This window comes from Lepidochelys kempii, chromosome 15 (genome assembly GCF_965140285.1).
Source record: "Lepidochelys kempii isolate rLepKem1 chromosome 15, rLepKem1.hap1, whole genome shotgun sequence".
In the NCBI taxonomy this organism is placed as follows: Eukaryota; Metazoa; Chordata; order Testudines; family Cheloniidae; genus Lepidochelys; species Lepidochelys kempii.
The window spans coordinates 11,465,148-11,486,331 of record NC_136394.1 but is presented as its reverse complement, the minus strand read 5'-3'; the positions used below and the strand labels follow the sequence as shown (position 1 = coordinate 11,486,331).

Genomic DNA, 21,184 nt, shown 5'->3' with positions numbered 1-21,184 from the left:
TAAATGCCATGACATGAAAGTACCATGTGGGGGTGCTATATAGGTATTATTCTTATTTTAGAGCTGTTGGCCTGAATTCTGCTCTTTACAGCCATCTACTCCTAAATCAGAAGGTTGCTTGAACAGAATTGAGAGCAAATTCAGGCCCATAACATCTGATTTGTTCTGTCAACAACATAAATTGTAACCATTGTATTGAATTACATCCATCGTACTCAACTATTCCTCTTATACGTGCTGATAAATAAACATTGCAGTTTTCTATGGCAAAGTCTGCCCCTGATTTATCCACATCATGGCTCCAAGGAACATCTGGGGAAGGAACAAACACATATCTTCCTATAATAAAGAGACCACCAGACGGAGCCCATATAGTTCCATTAATGTAACAGCCACAGTGACATTAGCAAGGGAAAAACAGGGCAATAGTTCCTTTAATAATCATTTACTATTTTACTACATCTCTAGCTGAGTGTGTCAGTACTTTACTGGCATGAATTAATTTAACTTCACTATCCTTCCTCTTCCCAGATAGGGAAGCTGCCCTCCTCCTCCTAATCCCCCTTTTACAGTGAAAAGGAGCTATTATAAGTGCAAAGGATGATGATTATGATGATTTGTGCCCTGGGAGCTCACTCTTAATTAACAGGTTTCAGAGTAACAGCCGTATTAGTCTGTATTCGCAAAAAGAAAAGGAGTACTTGTGGCACCTTAGAGACTAACCAATTTATTTGAGCATAAGCTTTCGTGAGCTACAGCTCACTTAATCGGATGCATACTGTGGAAAGTACAGAAGCTTTTTATACACACAGACCATGAAAAAATGGGCGTTTACCACTACAAAAGGTTTTCTTTCCCCCCACCCCACTCTCCTGCTGGTAATAGCTTATCTAAAGTGATCACTCTCCTTACAATGTGTATGATAATCAAGTTGGGCCATTTCCAGCAATGCCCCTCTGCCATGTACATTGGTCAAACTGGACAGTCTCTACGTAAAAGAATAAATGGACACAAATCAGATGTCAAGAATTATAACATTCATAAACCAGTTGGAGAACACTTCAATCTCTCTGGTCACGCGATTACAGACATGAAAGTTGCGATATTACAAAAGAAAAACTTCAAAACCAGACTCCAGCGAGAGATTGTTGAATTGGAATTCATTTGCAAATTGGATACAATTAATTTAGGCTTGAATAGAGACTGGGAGTGGCTAAGTCATTATGCAAGGTAACCTATTTCCCCTTGTTTTTTCCTACCCCTCCCTCCCCCCAGATGTTCTTGTTAAACCCTGGATTTGTGCTGGAAATGGCCCAACTTGATTATCATACACATTGTAAGGAGAATGATTTTTAGATAAGCTATTACCAGCAGGAGAGTGGGGTGTGGGGGGAAAGAAAACCTTTTGTAGCGGTAAACGCCCATTTTTTCATGGTTTGTGTGTATAAAAAGATCTTCTGTACTTTCCACAGTATGCATCCGATGAAGTGAGCTGTAGCTCACGAAAGCTTATGCTCAAATAAATTGGTTAGTCTCTAAGGTGCCACAAGTACTCCTTTTCTTAATTAACATGTGGGATTGTGAGAAATCCTGGATAACGTTTGGTTGTTTTTTTTTTTTTACAGGGTTACATGTCAGCTGTTCGTGCAAACTGTGAACACCTCACTAGATGGAAGGGGTACCAAAATACATGATTATGAAGGGATTATGATGGGAAATTAGTTTGTAGTAGAGCAGGAGAATAAACAGCTAATTTTTGGTAGGTACCGAACCTGGAGCCTTGTCCTCAGCAGAGCAATGTCTTGCCTCTTTAATTCCCTTCACCACATGGTGCAGGGAGCAGTTAAGATCAAGAAAACAGGTGTTTGATGCCCTTCCCTGACAATCCATTTTTCTAGGGAAATAGTTGAAGATCTAACGGACATGTAAAATTAGACTGGACAAAGAATGGAGAAAGTATGTCATAGGGAATGACCCTGCACTGGCCTGAGGGAGATGGAGGGGATGAACTACAAGTCTCATTTATCTCAAGTTTCCTCTCTCTCTTGAGGAGGATGTGCATGCAAATATGCCATCCTTTCATTCTTTGACCTGCCTGGATAAACAAAGGTAGGAGCACAATCTTAAACCATCTACATTGTGGAGATTCATATTAAGATCTTGAATGCAGAAGAACCCATTGCAGTTCTGAGATAAATTCTAAGACTGGATTTCTGATTTTTGCCTTCTTTCCCTGCTCATTTCCATCCTCTCTTCTCCCCCCAAACCTCCACAGAGCTGACAACCATTCCTGTAATGTCTCTGTCTGCAAGGTGGTCATTTCACACTAGGCCCTCCGCTCTTATCTCTCTATTTCCATCAGTGAGGAATCAAGACTGGGTTTGTTAGACTGACACCTGATAAAAGCCAAGCTTTTTAGGTGATGGGGGAGGGCTCTGTGCTGTCAGTGGTGCTATCTGATTCCCCTCTACCATCAGTTCTCTCCCATGCTGTTACCTTACTGTGCCCTGGGAGCTACTTATGCAAACAGGGACAAAGAAGGATCTTATTTGTTTGCTACCAGCACTGAAATGGCTCTGACAGGTCTAGGCACTACAGCAGTCTGTGTTCAAGATGTGGTACAGTGCCGTGCAGCTCTCCAAGAGCGACTGTAATGTCAGACTCTGATATCACTGAAACTCAGAGTAAAGCTCTCCATCTCTTTCAGGTCTGAGGAGATTCTGTGAAAGAGAGATATAGGATAAGAAAATAATCTGGGGAATGCAAGCAATGCCCCACCCCACACTGCTAAGAGTGTGTGCGTGCTGGATCTGCAGAAAGGAATACATCTGCCCTGTGAACTGTTCTCATTGTTACTGTGTAATGCTGCTGGAGCATGCCTGCAAAATCGTCATGAATGTTTACTAGCCTAGGCACAAACTCTACTTGCCTGCTTTTACCATGCTGCTTCTGAAAATCTAATGATACGTTAATTGCCCGTCAGGTAAAATCACCTGTGCTTCAAACTAGGATGGTAAGTAGAAAGAAAAGGAGGCACCTTGTGGCACCTTAGAGACTAACAAATTTATTTGAGCAGAAGCTTTCGTGAGCTACAGCTCACTTCAGGTAAGTAGAGTTTTTCAAGACTGTACAATTAGAAACCATTGCAGCATGGGTAGTCAGTATGCATGCTGCTGTTGTATGGATACCAGAATTATTGTTTTATGCCCCAGTCCCAGAAGAGTCCAGGAAACTAATCTGAAGAACTGAAAAGTACTTGAAGTATTGATTTACACTCCCCTCGGATAGTGGAAGAGAGCAGAAGATTATGCTCTACTTGCATGTAAAGACTTGTGAAAATAAATTGTTTGAACAAACTGATGCATAGTATGGTGGGAATTGCTCCCAGTGAAACTCTATTTGCAATGCAGTAGAACGAAAAGTCCCAAATTCCTCACTATGTCACAGTTTTCCAATTTCAGTTTTGGTCATAGTGAATTGCTACTTAAGAGTGAGACTGTTCAGGGAAAAGAAAATGATTTCCCCTGAGAGGAGGTCCTGCTGCGTGTATTTTGCAGGGCTTATCTGGGCTCCCTGCAAAGCTATTCAAGCTCCATAGCCCAAGATTTTGACTGTGACTTTCTCCTCCATTCTTGTCCCATCTCTATCCCAAATTGTTGTCCCATGCCTGCTGGGGTGGGAATAGGGAATGTATCAGAAATAGTATATGTGTGTTTGAGGAGGGACCTAATGGAAGAGCAGATGGAAATATACTGTTAAATAGAAAGAAGGAAGCTGCAAGGTGGCCCAGTCAGGGATGATTTAAAGGAAAAATCCCCTGCTTTTTCCCTCCTTGGGGGTGGACTCTTATCACCATAACTGTTAGTAGGAACAGGCTGTTTTCCATGCCATATGATTCTGTCACATGAGCACTAATCATTGTATTAGCATCCCAATCCTTTCCTGGTGGGGTACAGAGAAAGGATCTTACTGTTCTGTGTTCATGCCTTGACCCACTACTTTTTCAGCAGTGGCAGCACAATTAGCTCCTGGCTGTGCAGCTGCTAGGTATTGATGAATGATTGTACTCAACTCTCCAGTGGTGACTGGGCCTCCACCTGCCACAGTTTTCCCCCATCGGGAATGAAAACTGAGCAAGTGCCTCCTCAAGCATTTCTACGTCATATTTTATAGTACTAATTTTTCACAGGCTTTACGAGCTGTATGGGTACATGCTACTTAGGTCAGATGTTCCTTGGCTTTTCCTCTACTGTCTGATCAGGATACCTTGGTCTGCAAAAAGTTTTTGCAGAGGGTCTAGAAGTAGAAGTGTGGCAACATTGCAGGGTTGATTGGCTCAGTCCAAGACCTCTGAAGGAAAGAGGGGGAAAGAGATGACATTCCACACTCCATCATGCATCTATGATGCATCTTTAACAGTTTTCATGGCCTAGATATGTGGTACTTTAGGGGCACAGACAGAGAAGGAGAAGCCCTCAAACAAGTCCCAAATGTCATCTTTATTAATAAGCACTATTTTAATTGTACAGGTATTTTGGGTGCTCCCTCCTCCTCACAGGAAAGACAAATATTTTATATAGCACTGAGCTCCTATGTAATACTTTCCTTTTTCAAAGAGCTTTACTATAAGTAACTAATCAGTCCACCCAATACCCCTGTGAGGTAGGGAAGTGTTATCATCTCCATTTGATTGATGTTGAAACTGAGCCACAAAGTTGTGAAGTGACTCTCCTCAAGGTTACACAGAGAGCCAGTAGCAAAACTGGGAGGAGAACCCATGGCTCCCAATCCTATTCTGTAACCACAGGTCAACCTCCTGAAACAAAGCTGCTCTGTTTCAATACAATAAATAAGACTGACAAAATTATAGGTCCTGAATCCTTTCCCATCCAAATAAGACCAAGTAATCCAGCTCCTGATACTGCACTGTCCACTTCAGGAGGAATTAAGTGTGCTTGGATGTGGCATGTAAGGAGAATGCTCTAGTACCCTATTAAATCTTTTTGAGGACAACAGCAGAAAGAAAAATACTATAATTACAGTCATTAACATTATATTAATGAGTGCAGTCTCTGCATGTACCTTAAACATACACTATAAGGGCTATTTATTCCAGGCCTAGGTGGAGCTCTTCCATCTCTAAGGCAATTACATTACAGCCACCTGTCACTTAATACTAGCTCTTTACTCTCTGCCGTGTTAACGAGAATAGTGAAAAATACTGCAAGGCTGGATTGATGTCCAAGGGCTTAAACCTGAAAATCCTTACTCAGGTGAGTAGTTTCAACAAAGTAACAGGGAGTAAAGTTTATCTGAGTGAACAAAGCTGATTACGCGCAGCCAGACACCAGGGCAGTTAGAAGAGCGCAGCAGGGTGCGCTGCACATCAGAGAAGCTTTGAAAATCAGTTTCATGGCTGACCAGGCTACGGTGTGACAATTCTGTTTGTTTCTCCTTGATGAAAACCTGCCCCCTTGGTTCACTCTACTTCCCTGTAAACCAACCGCCCTCCCCTCCCCCCTTCCTTCACCGCTTGCAGAGGCAATAAAGTCATTGTTGTTTCAAATTCATGCATTCTTTATTAATTCATCACACAAATAAGGGGATAACTGTCAGGGTAGCCCGGGAGGGGTGGGGGAGGAGGGAAGGACAAGGCCACACTGCACTTCAAAACTTACTGAATGCCAGCCTTCAGTTGCTTGGGCAGTCCTCTGGGGTGGAGTGGTCGGGTGCCTGGAGGTCCCCCCTGCATTCTTGGGCGTCTGGGTGAGGAGGCTATGGAACTTGGGGAGGAGGGTGGTTGATTACACAGGGTCTGCAGTGGCGGTCTGTGCCTTTCCTGCACCTCAACCATATGGCAGAGCATATCAGTTTGATCCTCCAGTAGCCTCAGCATTGCATCCTGCCTCCTTTCATCATGCTGCCGCCACCTCTCCTGTTGCTCCAGCCATCTGTCCTTGCATTCATTTTGTGCTTTCCTGGACTCTGCCATTGTCTGCCTCCATGCATTCTGCTGGGCTCTTTCAGTTTGGGTGGACTGCATGAGCTCAGAGAACATTTCATCGCGAGTGCATTTTTTTCACCTTTTTATCTGCACTAGCCTCTGGGACGGAGATGCTAGTCGCAGTGTTGAAACATCTGCAGCTGTGGGAGGAAAAAAAGGGAGATTAAAACTGAAAAACACATTGGCCATTTAAAAGTAGGGGCTTATGTTTTCGGGTTAACGTGCAGCACAAACCCAACTAACCCCCCTCACACACAATTCTCTGGGATGATCGCATCACTGCTCCCCTCCACCGTGTGGCAACAGCAGGGATGATTTCTTTTCAGCCACAGGCAATCAGCCCAGCAGGAACGGCCACCTCTGAATGTCCCCTGAATAAAATTCCCCTATTTCAACCAGGTGACCATGAATGATATCACTCTCCTGGGGATAACACAGAGAGATAAAGAACGGATATTGCCTGAATACCAGCAAACACCGGGACCACACGCTGCCATGCTTTCTTATGCAATGATTCCAGACTACGTGCTATTGGTCTGCCGTGGTAAAGTGTCCTACCATGGAGGACACAATAAGGCTGCCCTCCCCAGAAACCTTCTGCAAAGGCTTTGGAAGTACCTCCAGGACAGCTTCATTGAGATGTCCCTGGAGGATTTCCGCCCCATCCCCAGACACATAAACAGACTTTTCCAGTAGCTGTACTGGCTGCCAGTGCATCCCAAGTCTTCAGGGCAAAGTAATCATTAAACATGCTTGCTTTTAAACTGTGTATTATATTTACAAAGGTACACTCACCAGAGGTGCCTTCTCCGCCTTCAAGGTCCAGGAGCCCGGGTTGGGAGGATATTGGATCCAGGGTGATAAACAGTTCCTGGCTGTCGGGGAGAATGGTTTCTCCGCTTGCCTGGTGTGTGCTATCTTCAACCTCCCCAAAATCCTCATCCCTGTTGTGTGAGGCTCCCCCCTTGCAGGAGTCCATGTAGAGGGGTGGGGCAGTGGTAGGGGCACCCCCTGATTGCATGCAGCTCATCATAGAAGTGGCATGTCTGGGGCTCTGACCCTGAGCGGGCGTTTGCCTCTTGGGGTTTTTGGTAGGCTTGCCTAAGCTCCTTAAGTTTCACGCAGCACTGCTGCGGGTTTCTGTGATAGCCTCTGTCCTTCATGCCCTTGGAGATTTTTTTGGCAATTCGACCCGGTGATGTCGATTTCAGCACTAATCCCCTCGTTGGGGAGGAGTACAGAAATCGATTTTACGAGCCCATTAAGTTGACAAAAATGGCTTTGTTGTGTGGACGGGTGCAGGGTTAAATCGATCTAACACTGCTAAATTTGACCTAAACTCGTAGTGTAGACCAGGGCTCAGACAGAGAAGAGGGAAGGGACAAGTCATATCAACAGGTGACAAGTTTTCTCCCTGACAGATGGTTTTGACATTGTGTTTGGTGTTACAGTGAGTCATCCATTTAGCATTTTGTCTCAGCATGTTTGGATGTTTTGAATGTTCTTTTGTCCCCCTGCAGGCTTTCCTAAAAGAATTTTGAGCTTCTGGTTTCTTTAATCTCCTTTGTTGTCTTTAAAGAAAAAATCAAAGATGTCTCTGTAAGTGTCAGTTTTCTGAAACGTACTAGGGAATGTAATTAAAGGAGAATTCTAAAATTTCAGAATCATTATACCAAAGACATAATATTTATCAACTGCCCCTCCTCCGACAAACAAACACACATTCCTCAGAAGTAGCACATCCCTGTGAAGTGACACGAGTTTTGTGGAACTGAAACAGCAATGGGAAAAGCAGTTGGTTTTCAAGGCTTCAATATGTATATCCGGGTGTGTAAAAGAGGGAATAGAAATATAGTTGCGTTAAATTAGGGTGTGATCCTCCTCACCCCAGTAGTTCCACTGAAGTTAGGATTGCAGGATTGGGCCTCTAGTTTGTTTCCCCTCCCCCAAGGCAGATAAAGTCTGGCCTTTATAGACAAAAAGACAAGCTGTGTGCATGCATGCGTAGCCCCTCCTTTCCACAGTCCCTGTAAGTGAGTTTCTCTCATGTTCTCCCCCAGCACTGGAAGGAGATCACTCTGCAGGTAAATTTGGGGAGGAGGGGAGTTTCCCTCTTTTTTTTCTTTTTTTTTGGACTGAAGAATCACATAGAAGCTACTGCTGGATATTTCTTGAGCAAGGAGAAGTAATAAAAACAAGCTAATGAGATACATGCATTGCAGGATTGGCACATCCATTTTAAATGCCAATAGCATCTTCTGTTATAAATTCAGCATTTCCAGGTAATGAGGGAGACAACCTCATGAGTAGCAACCTCAGGAACTGTGAGGAGCGCAGTTATCTCTCTGTCCACAGATCCCATACCTCATCTGCCTATTGACAAAAACCAAGTTGATTTGAAACAAAAGTTACATTTACCACGCCAGATTTTTAAATAAATATCTAAACATATCCAAACCCAGCATTCACTATCAACTTCTTTTGACTGAGGAAACTCATGAGCTCACAGGACTGAGTCCTAGATCTACCCATGACCCCACTCAAATGTTGTCACCTCTGGGGAAGGTGGCAACCAACCAATTACATGGCACTCTACAAGCAGAATGAGAGAGGTGGAAATGTGGCTAGGGAAACCCAGGAAAACCTCTTACATTTAAAAAAAACAAAATTAGACCGTGGAACTCATTGTCACAGGACGTCATTAAGACCAAGACTTTAGAAAGATTCAAAAAGGATTGGACATTTATATGGTTAACAGTTAATGCTAACAAAAATTTTGGACAGAATATAAAACCTCATGCTTCTGGGTTGAAACCAGTTTTAGGGATTTGGATGAGATTTTCATGGGAGAAGGGCAGATTATCCCACATCTGCCTACTGTGGAGTTTCTTGCATCTTCTTCTGAAGCATGTGGGTGCTGGCCAGTCAGAGATAGGATGCTGAACTAGATGGACCATAGGTCTAATCTCATATGCCAATTCTGATGTTCCTAGGGATCTCAGCCCTAAATTATTAAACTGGCTCTATTACTCTCAGGGCTCACAAACTGTAACATGTCAGAAAAAGATATGCATAAATTAGACTCAGACACATCCTCCCTCCTTAAAATGGATGTCACCTTCAAACTGCTGATGTGTAGGCTCTGGTCCCAGAGTTCACCCTATTCACTACTAAAAGACTCCCTGAGTCTACCCCCATTTTCTTAGAGTGATCGTACACTGTAAGAGCTTCCCAGTCTACCTGATACTACCAAGGCCATTCCCTCCATACAGACTCCCAACTACTGCAGCTAACACTTCCCAAAACAGCTTTCCAGTTGGAAGGAGGGATTTCCAGCAAGTAGTCAGACTTTCACTGCCAGCAGAACTCAAGTGAACTAAGAGAAACAAACCAGATGTGTGACGGGTCAGAATTCTGCCCAGTTTTGTTCTGTCTCCATCATTTAGGGTTCGAATCAGGTACAAGACTCTCTCTGCTCCTTCCTAATACGTTGTTTACTCCGATTACATATAAAGGCGGAAGAGCTGAGAGGCGATCAGCCCGTAGCAACATCCCGCCGCAAAGGCAGTTGCACCGGGCAGAGAAGGTAATTCCTTGCAGACGGAGAGGAGAACCGCGCCCCCAAAGCAGCCGTGCTGGGCGGAGCCCCTTACGCAGTGGGCGTGGCTTCTCGGGCTCATACTGTCCCCCTGAGCTGCGAAGAAGGGGGCCGGGTGCAGGCTCCACCCTACTTCTACTCCCTAGGCAGTTTTCTTGCACTACAGGAGAAATGTAATATCTCAGAATGAGCAGTCTCGAGTCCTGCACCCACCTGGGATAAATAGGTCACACGCACCCAGAAAGCACCATGTCCCAGCACTGAGGGGAGTGACTAGCTCAGACGCTCCCCGCCCCCACCCCCGCCCCGGGAACGCTCCATGTCCAGCACTGAGGGGAGTGACTAGCTCAGACTCTCCCCCCCGCCCCCCCGGGAAGGCTCCATGTCCAGCACTGAGGGGAGTGACTAGCTCAGACGCTCCCCCCACCCCCCAGGAAGGCTCCATGTCCCAGCACTGAGGGGAGTGACTAGCTCAGACGCTCCTCCCCACCCCCCGGGAACGCTCCATGTCCCAGCACTGAGGGGAGTGACTAGTTCAGACGCTCCCCCCCCCGGGAACGCTCCATGTCCCAGCACTGAGGGGAGTGACTAGCTCAGACTCTCCCCTCCCCCCCCGGGAACGCTCCATGTCCCAGCACTGAGGGGAGTGACTAGCTCAGACTCTCCCCTCCCCCCCGGGAAGGCTCCATGTCCCAGCACTGAGGGGAGTGACTAGCTCAGACTCCCCCCCCCCCGGGAACGCTCCATGTCCCAGCACTGAGGGGAGTGACTAGCTCAGACGCTCCCCGCACCCCCCAGGAAGGCTCCATGTCCAGCACTGAGGGGAGTGACTAGCTCAGACTCTCCCCCCCGCCCCCCCCGGGAAGGCTCCATGTCCAGCACTGAAGGGAGTGACTAGTTCAGACGCTCCCCCCCCCGGGAACGCTCCATGTCCCAGCACTGAGGGGAGTGACTAGCTCAGACGCTCCCCTCCCCCCCCGGGAACGCTCCATGTCCCAGCACTGAGGGGAGTGACTAGCTCAGACGCTCCCCCCCCGGGAACGCTCCATGTCCCAGCACTGAGGGGAGTGACTAGCTCAGACGCTCCCCCCCGGGAACGCTCCATGTCCAGCACTGAGGGGAGTGACTAGCTCAGACGCTCCCGCTACCCCCAACGAAGGCTCCATGTCCCAGCACTGAGGGGAGTGACTAGCTCAGACGCTCCCCCACCGCCAACGCTCCATGTCCCAGCACTGAGGGGAGTGACTAGCTCAGACGCTCCCCCCCCCGGAACGCTCCATGTCCCAGCACTGAGGGGAGTGACTAGCTCAGACGCTCCCCCCCCCGGGAACGCTCCATGTCCCAGCACTGAGGGGAGTGACTAGCTCAGACTCTCCCCTCCCCCCCCGGGAACGCTCCATGTCCCAGCACTGAGGGGGGTGACTAGCTCAGACGCTCCCCCCCCCGGGAACGCTCCATGTCCAGCACTGAGGGGAGTGACTAGCTCAGACTCTCCCCTCCTCCCCGGGAACGCTCCATGTCCCAGCGCTGAGGGGAGTGACTAGCTCAAACGCTCCCCCCCCGGGAACGCTCCATGTCCCAGCACTGAGGGGAGTGACTAGCTCAGACGCTCCCCCCCCGGGAACGCTCCATGTCCCAGCACTGAGGGGGGTGACTAGCTCAGACGCTCCCCCCCCCCCGGGAACGCTCCATGTCCCAGCACTGAGGGGAGTGACTAGCTCAGACGCTCCCCCCCGGGAACGCTCCATGTCCCAGCACTGAGGGGAGTGACTAGCTCAGACGCTCCCCCCCCCGGGAACGCTCCATGTCCAGCACTGAGGGGAGTGACTAGCTCAGACTCTCCCCTCCCCCCCCGGGAACGCTCCATGTCCCAGCACTGAGGGGAGTGACTAGCTCAGACGCTCCCCCCCCCCCGGGGAACGCTCCATGTCCCAGCACTGAGGGGAGTGACTAGCTCAGACGCTCCCCCCCCGGGAACGCTCCATGTCCCAGCACTGAGGGGGGTGATTAGCTCAGACGCTCCCCCCCCCCCGGGGAACGCTCCATGTCCCAGCACTGAGGGGAGTGACTAGCTCAGACGCTCCCCCCCGGGAACGCTCCATGTCCCAGCACTGAGGGGGGTGACTAGCTCAGACTCTCCCCCCCCCCGGGGAACGCTCCATGTCCCAGCACTGAGGGGAGTGACTAGCTCAGACGCTCCCCCCCGGGAACGCTCCATGTCCCAGCACTGAGGGGAGTGACTAGCTCAGACGCTCCCGCTACCCCCAACGAAGGCTCCATGTCCCAGCACTGAGGGGAGTGACTAGCTCAGATGCTCCCCGGGAACGCTCCATGTCCCAGCACTGAGGGGAGTGACTAGCTCAGACTCTCCCCTCCCCCCCCGGGAACGCTCCATGTCCCAGCACTGAGGGGAGTGACTAGCTCAGACGCTCCCCCCCCCCCCGGGAACGCTCCATGTCCCAGCACTGAGGGGAGTGACTAGCTCAGACGCTCCCCCCCCGGGAACGCTCCATGTCCCAGCACTGAGGGGAGTGACTAGCTCAGACGCTCCCCCCCCCCGGGAACGCTCCATGTCCCAGCACTGAGGGGAGTGACTAGCTCAGACGCTCCCCCCCCCGGGAACGCTCCATGTCCCAGCACTGAGGGGAGTGACTAGCTCAGACGCTCCCCCCGGGATGGCTCCTGTCCCCAGTTCTCGAGCGGGGAATAAATAGGCAACACGACCTCACCCCCAGAGAAAGTGAGCCGGTCGCACTCCCGGCAGAAGGCTCTGCCTCTCCGCCCTGGAGGACCCCAGGGAACGGAGTGCGGGCAGGCCCAGCGCCCAACCGCGTCAGATGCCGTAATACTTCTGCGCGAATGGGCTGGCGGCGGCACGTGAGCGTGTTGTGGGCATGTGACCCGCGCGGCCGCAGGCTCCGCCCCCCCCCCTGTGCGCGAGCGGAGTCTGAGCGGCCTCGCCTTGGAGCTGGGTACGCGGAGTTTTCCCTTCTCTTTCTCCCAGCCCGGACGCCGTCGCCGCTGCTCGGTCATGAGGCCTGCCCGTCGTCGGCGCCCGAGCACGGCCCTGTGGCGCGGCTACTGAGCAGCCCCCCCACCGGGCGGGGACCCCTTCTCTCCCCTCCTTGCTTACAGTCGCCGCCATGTTGGGCCGGGAGCCGCAGCGGGGCCGCCACTGAGCCCCGGAGCAAGTGAGGAGGAGGAGGAGGAGCCGGGGCTTGGCCACCGCCGCGCAGCTCGGCCGCCCAGCAGCAGCCATGGCGGAGCAGACCTACTCCTGGTGAGCAGCTGGGCCAGGCCGGCGGAGGAGGCCCCGGGGCGGCGGAGCAGGGGGAGGGTCGGCGGGGACTACTACGGACCCGGGGATAGGCCGGGCGCAGGGCTGTATGAGAGGAGGCGGCCCGCGGGGACGGGCTTGTGACAGGGTGCGGGGGAGCAGGTGTCGTCCTTGGGGACGGGTGGGTAAGGAGCCGGGGCTGCATCTCTCCTCTGGGATGGAGCGGCGGCTCGGAGGCTGGGCTGGAAGGCCCCGTCCCTCCTTGAAGGGAGAGTGTCAGAGCCCCCAGAGGAGGCCCAAGTGGGGAGCTCTGGGCGCGAGGTCTGTGGTGTCGGGTAAATCTGTAACTGCGGAACTGGGCGCTTATTCTGCACCGGCGTTTATAGAAATGAGTGACCGGAGATACTCCTTGAACGGCTGCAAATGTAAGTAGGCCTCTCTATAAACACAGAGTGCTGCTCTCTCAGCCGCTTTTGTAGCAGCAAGAAGTCCTTTTAGGGTACTTGGGCACGTTCGTGGCTATAGGTGTGACACTAAACTCCTCTGAGACCCAGAGTAAGGAGGGAGCCATCCTTCCTGCAGTTAAAAGGTAGTGGGTATTAATTCTCCCTAACTTTAAGCTCCAGATCCATTAACTAAGGTCAGAAGAGCTCTCTTGATAAGACTGGCAGAGTTTTTTTCACGTACTGATAATACTGTAAAAAGAACAGGAGTACTTGTGGCACCTTAGAGACTAACAAATTTATTTGAGCCTAAGCTTTCGTGAGCTACAGCTCACTTCATCAGTTTCTTTTTGTGGATACAGACTAACACGGCTGCTACTCTGAAACCTGATAATATTGTCTTCAGGAAATAAAAAAACAGGGTGAAGAAGCCAGTTTCTGTGGGAAGAAGTGAAACAGAGCAACAGAGAATAGGAGGCATTGTGTGTCTGTCCTGATCCTCTGTCAGGCCTGGTTGGGATTCAAGATTTGATGACTTCCATAGCTTGCTTTTGATGATTAAAGGATTTAAAAAGGAAAATATTTCAGATAGTCTAATTGTGCAAAGGTGCCAAAGGAACAGCTGAATTGCTTGGAAGAATATTGCGGGTACTTGCGTTGTAGTGCTTTACTCTTCCATATTTTTAAGCAATTCTGTTGTTGTAAAGCGAGAGTTCTTATGTTTTTTGAAAGTTTTATGAGATTATTATTAAAAGAAGAAAAACTTGAGCTTTAGACTTTAGGGTGTACCATATGTGGAGGGGGCATTGTATTTATTCAGTTGAGCCAATGAGGAACCTTTCCACTCTAAATGCTTCTGAAATCTTTATCACTACCTTTGATTTGATTCTTTTAAATAGGTGTGGTGTTATTGTTACATGTTCTGTTTTTAGAACAATACTAAAGATAACCACAGAAAGCACTTCAGTTTTTATTCCAGAGGAGATTAATATTTCTGTAGTCTACATATGTTAAGCAAGTGAAGTGGAAGATAGGAGTTAGCTGGGATTTTAACCACTTGATACATTAATAGAGCTGTGGCTCTTCCTTGCTATAGCAGTATAATGCATGAGTCTCAGAACAGACTGAGTATTTTGCTTTTACTTATATCTATTGATATAATCTACTGTATCTGGTGTTTACAGTTTATATGTAGGGCTTTAATCAACATAGCATGGGAAATGTAGTGAGAAGAATGGCAAAGACCTAGTTTGGAATGGAACAATTCTATTATAGCTTTTGCACTCTTCTCTGCCCACAAAACGTTTGATTCTCATCACAGCTGTCAACAATCTCTGGATTTCTTTATATAAGTATGGTAATACAGTTCTGTACACAATCTTCTAATGGTACTAGTAGTATGTTTATTGTAAAGTAGAAAACTAGTGTTCCTTGGGAAAGCTGTTGAATACGTGGTGCTGCTGTGGTCTTTTGCAGTTGGTGGTTCATTTCCCCTCCATGTGCTAGATCTAAGCCTCTTTTTGTGCTTTAATGGGCAGCTTTATCAAAGTGAATGGCTTTTCTGTCCCATAGGATAATGCCATTTCTAGTATGTTGGGTATCCTGCCTTGACAGCAGCCAACCCCAAACACCTTCCTACTGGATGGCTGTAGGTGTAAGGTTGTAGGATTTTTCTGACACCTACGGGCTTATCTTCTGTCCTGAAGCATAATATTTGATCATCTCATCTTACCATGCATAACTATCAATGTTAATTATAGAAAGAAAAGGAGTACTAGTGGCATCTTAGAGACTAACCAATTTATTTGAGCATAAGCTTTCGTGAGCTACAGCTCGCTTCATCGGATGCATTCAGTGGAAAATGCATCCGATGAAGCGAGCTGTAGCTCACAAAAGCTTATGCTCAAATAAATTGGTTAGTCTCTAAGGTGCCACTAGTACTCCTTTTCTTTTTGCGAAAACAGACTAACGCAGCTGCTACTCTGAAAGTTAATCATAGTCACTTAACTTTGTAATACTAGGTGTACTAGCCTCAAAATGAGTGACAAGAATTTATTTTCTGGGGTGATTATGAATACTGTTTTCCTGGGAATGGCTAATCTTGATATGCAATGTGGAACAAGTGGCAGAAGGAAATGTTATTTTAAAAAGTGTTGAATGAAAATGCTTGCTAATGGTGAGTGGGGAGACTTTTTCTGCCAAGTTCCTGCAGTAGTCAAATGAAGTTCATAAGAATGTAGTTTGTTTCAGTGCTACTGCTTAAAGTTCTGACCAACAGTGAAACTGAACTGATGTATTTACCATTGAATTATTCTGGAAACTCATGAGCATCAGAGTTACGAGCTTACTCCTCCTTTGGTGGAAGGTGACAGCAGAAGTATTGCAAAGGGTGTGAGTAGAGGCAGAGTGGGAATCTCCCCAACCTAACTTCCAAGCCAGGAAGTGGGTATGTATTGAGAATGTCTCATCAATCAGAAAGGAGTTTTCTCTCTTTAGGAGCACCAAGGGGAGGGAGGGGAAGTGGCTGTCCATCATAGTAATTGCAGGGGTGTCTGGCAGAGGTTAATAGGTGGTGAAGATTCAAACTTCAGACATACAAAAGTTGACACCAATACAAAAGAAGGGATGAAGGCAGCAGGATCTGTGGATGGTAACTTTGTGGAAAAAGCCCAGCCCCTCCTTGTTTCCTAGCAGCTTGTGGTGCAAAGAGTACGCTGTTCTCTCTAGGGTGCTTCCATTGGATCCTACTTGGAAGGGAAAGTAGCATGCATCTCTTTATTTGTCTCTGATTAGCAGGTGTCTAAATTTTCAAGTCCTGATGTAAGTCCCCCTTTTTCTTACCCATTCTGGAAATGGGTCTCTTTGTCTGTTCGTTTTTTGTTTTCTGAAGCCATAAAAGGTTCTCCAAAACTTGGTTTTACAGAAGACAAGGAGAATGAGGATTCCACCTAACACAACAGATGTTTATTTCCTTTATAACTTCAGTCTCACCCTCTGCCAATACTATGGCTAAGTGTAACATAGAACATTGTGTGTCTGAATATTTTCCATGTGAGTGTTGAGTCGGGGAGGATGAAGGATCAGAGTGAAAAAGCAGATTCTCTACTCTGTGTCTCTTCTCTACTCTGTCAGTAGCCTTTTAATTCTGATTTGGTCACTTATAAAGTTCAGGATGAAGATTCAGGCAGTGGAACAGTCCCTATATTTGGCATCAAACTCTTGGGTTATGAAGAAGTAGTATTAGGAGGAGGCTTCTCGGCCCAGTACAGAAGAGATGGAAATTAATTTATTACTATTTATTTAGGAATTAACAGGTTCGTTAATCCTTACCATGTAAATGGCCAGAAAGGCGCGGAGGCAGTGCACGGTAGCATGGCTCGACCTGGCTAATGCCTTTGGGTCCATGCCCAACCACCACATCTTTGCCATGGTCCAGGAGTTTGGGATGCCAGAGAACTTCCTCCGTATGATCTGAGAGGTGTACAAGGGATGCAGCATCACCATTCGCTCGGTCGAAGGGGAGACCGCCGAGATCCCGATCCGGAGGGGAGTTAAGCAGGGCTGTCCCCTCAGCCCCATCATCTTTAACCTCGCCATAGAGCCGTTGCTGCGAGCGATCTCCACTGGCGCAGTTGGCTTCAACCTCCACAGTGAGAGGGTGAGTGTCCTGGCTTACGTGGAGGACCTGGTCCTGACTGTGGACGACCCAGAGAAGCTCCAACGTATGCTAGATGCTGGCAGTAGAGCTGCTGATTGGATGGGGCTCCGTTTCAATGCAAAGAAGTGCGCCCCTCTCCACATCAACGGCAGCAAAAGGGACTCGGTGCAGACGACAGGGTTCCAGATCCAGGGCGAGCCCGTCATCCCCCTGGCAGAGGGGCAGGCGTACCGGCACCTCGGCATGCAGATGGGTTTCCATGTCCGGCAGACGCCCGAGGACACCATCCAGGAGATCTTGCAGGATGCCGCCAAGATCGACGCCTCCCTGCTAGCGCCGTGGCAGAAAATAAACGCCCTGAACACCTTCCTGATCCCCCGCATCTCGTTCGTCCTAAGGGGAGCCGCCGTGGCAAAGGTACCCCTCAACAAGGCAGACAAGATCGACCGGCAGCTGGTGAAGAAGTGGTTGTTCCTTCCCCAGAGAGCCAGCAGCGAGCTGGTCTATATCGCTCACAGGCATGGTGGTGCCAATGTTCCCCGCATGGGTGACCTATGTGACATCGTGGTGATCACCCATGCCTTCCACCTGCTGACGTGTCGCGACGCCATGGTAAGGAACATTGCAGCAAATGCCCTCCATGACACAACAAAGAAGCGGATTGGCAGAGCCCCCTCCAACCAAGACACTGCCAGCTTCCTGAGCGGTTCCCTGGATGGCGAATTCGGACGGGATGGGTGCGACATCACTTCACTGTGGTCCCGCGTTCGCAATGCCATGCGTCATCTGGGGAAGCGCATCGGCTGCTGCTGGGAGTGGTGCGAGGAGCGCCAGGAGCTGGGAGTCCTGGTGCTGCAGATCAGGTCCGACGACAACACCATTGTCATCCCGAGCGCCAGGGGAATGTTGGAGAGGACCCTGAAGGGGGCCATCCACTCGCTGTACATGGAAGCCCTGAGCGTAAACCAGACTAGGGTAAAGCCTTCGAACTGACCAGCAAGTGGGACGCCAGCACCACTTCCTCGCCGGGGGTGGCTTCACCCCCTTCGGCGACTGGCGGTTCATCCACCATGCCCGGCTCAACTGCATCCTGCTCAACGGAGCCGTCCGCCACGGGAATCGAGACAAGCTTTGCAGGAAGTGCGGCTACTCCAACGAGACCCTGCCCCACGTCCTGTGCAGCTGCAAGCCCCACTCCAGAGCCTGGCAGCTGCTCCACAACGCCATCCAGAACTGCCTAGTGAAAGCCATCGCACCACGCCTGGGGGAGGTCACCGTGAACTGCGCCATCCCCAGTACTGACAGCCATTTGCGACCTGATGTGGTAGTCACCGACGAGGCCCAGAAAAAGATCATCCTCATCGACATCACGGTCTCCTTTGAGAACAGGACCCCGACCTTCAGTGAATCCCAAGTTCGTAAGCTGGAAAAATATGCCCCCCTGGCTGACACCCTGAGAGCGAAGGGCTATGAGGTGCAGCTGGACGCCCTGATCGTCGGAGCCCTGGGTGCTTGGGACCCCTGCAACGAGCGTGTGCTTCGGACCTGTGGGATCGGTCGACACTATGCAAGGTTCATGCGGCGCCTCATGGTCTCAGACGCCATCCGATGGTCCAGGGACATCTACATCGAACACATCACCAGCCACCGACGGTACCAGGAGGTGTGAGCCGGTACGACATCGTGCATCAACTATGGGAAAGGGACTGAGAGACTTTTTTCCATTGGACCATGTGAACTGGAACCATAAACTCACTGAACATTAAATCCCACCAAATGAGGGTAGATCCATCCTCATCATCGTATCCGCTCATTATACTCCACACCTGAATATAGCCATTATATGGACAACATACCACCATAGCCCAATGTCTGTACTTTGACCTGTTAAACTTATACCCCCAATCGGGGAGATTGCAGATTATGTATTCCTTACGCCACCCGCTCCTAAACCGAATTTCTCACCCCCTGATTATCCGTACCTTATTCCCTGATAACCAGAAACTTCTATGCCTAAACTCTGTACCATTTTCTTTTTACTTCAACATTATCTTAATAAAATTATTACCTTTATTTAGGAATTAACAGGTTAATCCTTACCATGTAAATATTGTAACCAAAACAACGGTTACAAAACAGCCATTACAACAGCGAGATTTTGTTTAAGGAGACTTTATACAGAGGTATAGTAATGAAAGCTTTCTATTTAACAGGGTGTTCACGTTATGGGGTCAGCATCATTACAGTACCCATGATGTCGTTTTTAGTGATTTTATTAAATTGAGTGAAATCTCTGATTACACAAATTAGCAGACCAGGTGTGTCTATCAAATGTTAATATTAAAAGAAATGGGACAGGTATGCTTATATGGAAATTCAGTTTTGTGAACTGTCAAATCAGTCAGCAGGCAAGGTGCTCTCAAATAAGCATAAACACACAATGCTATCCTTGTCCCATGGTGATTTCTAATCAGCTGTGTGTTTACAGTGTATTTAGATTCAAAATTTTGTGGTCTTGGCTTCACTTCATAGGTAACTTGAGTTAATTCAGTGTTGCCCCAGCTCAGGTCCAGCACCCCCCCCCCCCCCCCAAAAAAAAAAAAAGGTGTTTAGCTCAAGTTTGGTGTGATGCTTTTAACTCAAATAGGCTGGCCCATCATTAATCTATAGATTAAGGGCTTGGCTACACTTGCGAGTTACAGTGCAATAAAGGAGCACCGGGCGCACTAGCTCGCTACCCGTCCACACTGGCAAGGCATCTAGAGCGCTCTGACTCTGCGGCTACAGCGCTGCTGGTACTCCACCTCAGCGAGTAGAATAACGTTTGCTGCCCCCCCCGCCCCCCCCGCCCCCCCCGGAGCGCCGCGGCACCAGTGTAGACAAGGCGCTGCATTACTGCGCTCTGATCTGCCTCCGGAAACGTCCCATAATCCCCTTAAGTTACGTGGCCACTCTTCTCATTGATTTGAACTTGCTGCAGGAATACAGATATGCCGTTTGAAAGCTCCGTTTCTGACAGCCAGCTGCTTATCTGCTCCGAGACAAAGCAGCCATTACTATGGAATGCTGTGTGTGAGAGAGGGAGGGGCGGGGGGGAAGAGGAGTCTGCTGCTGTCTGAACTTACGAGGCAGCATGCTGACATGCTCTCAGCCCTCCCAAAACCCACTCTCTGTCCCCCCACATAAACACAACACACTCCCTGTCACACTCCACCCCCGCCTCCCCTTTGAAAAGCATGTTGCTGTCACTTGCATGCTGGGATAGCTGCCCATAATGCAGCGCTCCCAATGCCGCTGCAAATGTGGCCACGCCAGTGCGCTTGAAGCTGTCAGTGTGGACAGACTGCTGCACCTTCCCTACTGCGCTCTACGAAGGCTGGTTTAACTCAAAGCGCTCTACATCTGCAAGTGTAGCCATGCCCTAAGTTAGCACAGTTCCTCAGCTGCAAAGAAAATCACTCTGTGCAGCTCAAGTGTCGTTTTGTAGCATGGCTGCTCTCACTTCAGCTAGGCTAACTTGAGTGAGCTCTGCAGTGAGGACACTTTGGGAGTGTGAGGCTGATTACAATAAATGAAAATTTAAAAATTACCTTCTTATTATACTAACTTTTTTAGGAGAGGAATCACAAAACATACAGGGCTAAATTCTACCCCTAATTAGTCATATCACCTGAAGACTTCAGTGGAAGGTTGTGCTCATATATGAAGATAAAATTTAACTTTTACTCTTAAATTTGTCAAGAACTGAAATCTACAGCCAAATTTCACTGTTAACCATTGTAAATCTGTATTATCTCGTGTCAGTGGAGTTGACCTGTAGTAAATTTGGAATAACAAACATGAGTTATGTACCTATCTCCACCCTTATTGCATTGCTCATTGGTTAAATCCCTTTTCCCCTATGCTTTGCTTTTTTAGACTGTGCGCTAATCTAGGCAGGACTAGACTGAAAAAGACTTCGGGACAAGGAACACGGGGTCAACTGAAGCTGGGCAGGGAATAGTACTGGCATTTATGTAGTTAAATAACTTGAAGTTGTTTCCTGATCATGAAGTAAAAAACAGTGGGGACTAAATTGAGCACAGTGCAAATTTTGTAATAACTTCAACTTGGATTAAAGACAGATGGCCTCTAGAGGCCTGCAGCAATGTCACATTCTGCTGTGATCCCCATCTGACGTAAAAATTATATAGGGATAGGTAGG

General features: G+C 48.6%; 2 protein-coding genes and 1 long non-coding RNA gene across 4 annotated transcripts in view; 2 read left to right on the top strand and 1 right to left on the bottom strand.

Annotated features, from left to right (window-relative positions):
* The window catches only part of C15H12orf43 (chromosome 15 C12orf43 homolog), a 38,563-nt gene extending 32,955 nt beyond the window's left edge, over positions 1-5,608 (top strand). Inside the window, exon 10 of the transcript XR_012155129.1 lies at positions 1,626-5,608. The gene's annotated coding sequence lies outside the window, so the exon portion shown is untranslated. The remainder of the gene's footprint in view (positions 1-1,625) is intronic.
* Positions 5,575-12,921, bottom strand: LOC140898900 (uncharacterized). The gene is made up of 3 exons (XR_012155132.2): positions 12,332-12,921; positions 6,800-9,762; positions 5,575-6,144 (listed from the first exon to the last, which is right to left on the bottom strand). It is a non-coding gene; the product is annotated as an uncharacterized LOC140898900 (long non-coding RNA).
* SPPL3 (signal peptide peptidase like 3) overlaps positions 12,243-21,184 on the top strand; it is a 147,705-nt gene continuing 138,763 nt past the window's right edge. Inside the window, exons 1-2 of one of the 2 annotated variants that reach the window (XM_073313429.2) lie at positions 12,243-12,882; positions 16,627-19,450. In XM_073313429.2, the coding sequence (XP_073169530.1) occupies positions 17,047-17,973 (927 nt within the window). In that variant the 5' untranslated portion in view covers positions 12,243-12,882; positions 16,627-17,046 and the 3' untranslated portion in view covers positions 17,974-19,450. Of the gene's footprint in view, positions 12,883-16,626; positions 19,451-21,184 lie in introns of those variants that run through there. The other variant, XM_073313428.2, reaches the window with a different exon arrangement.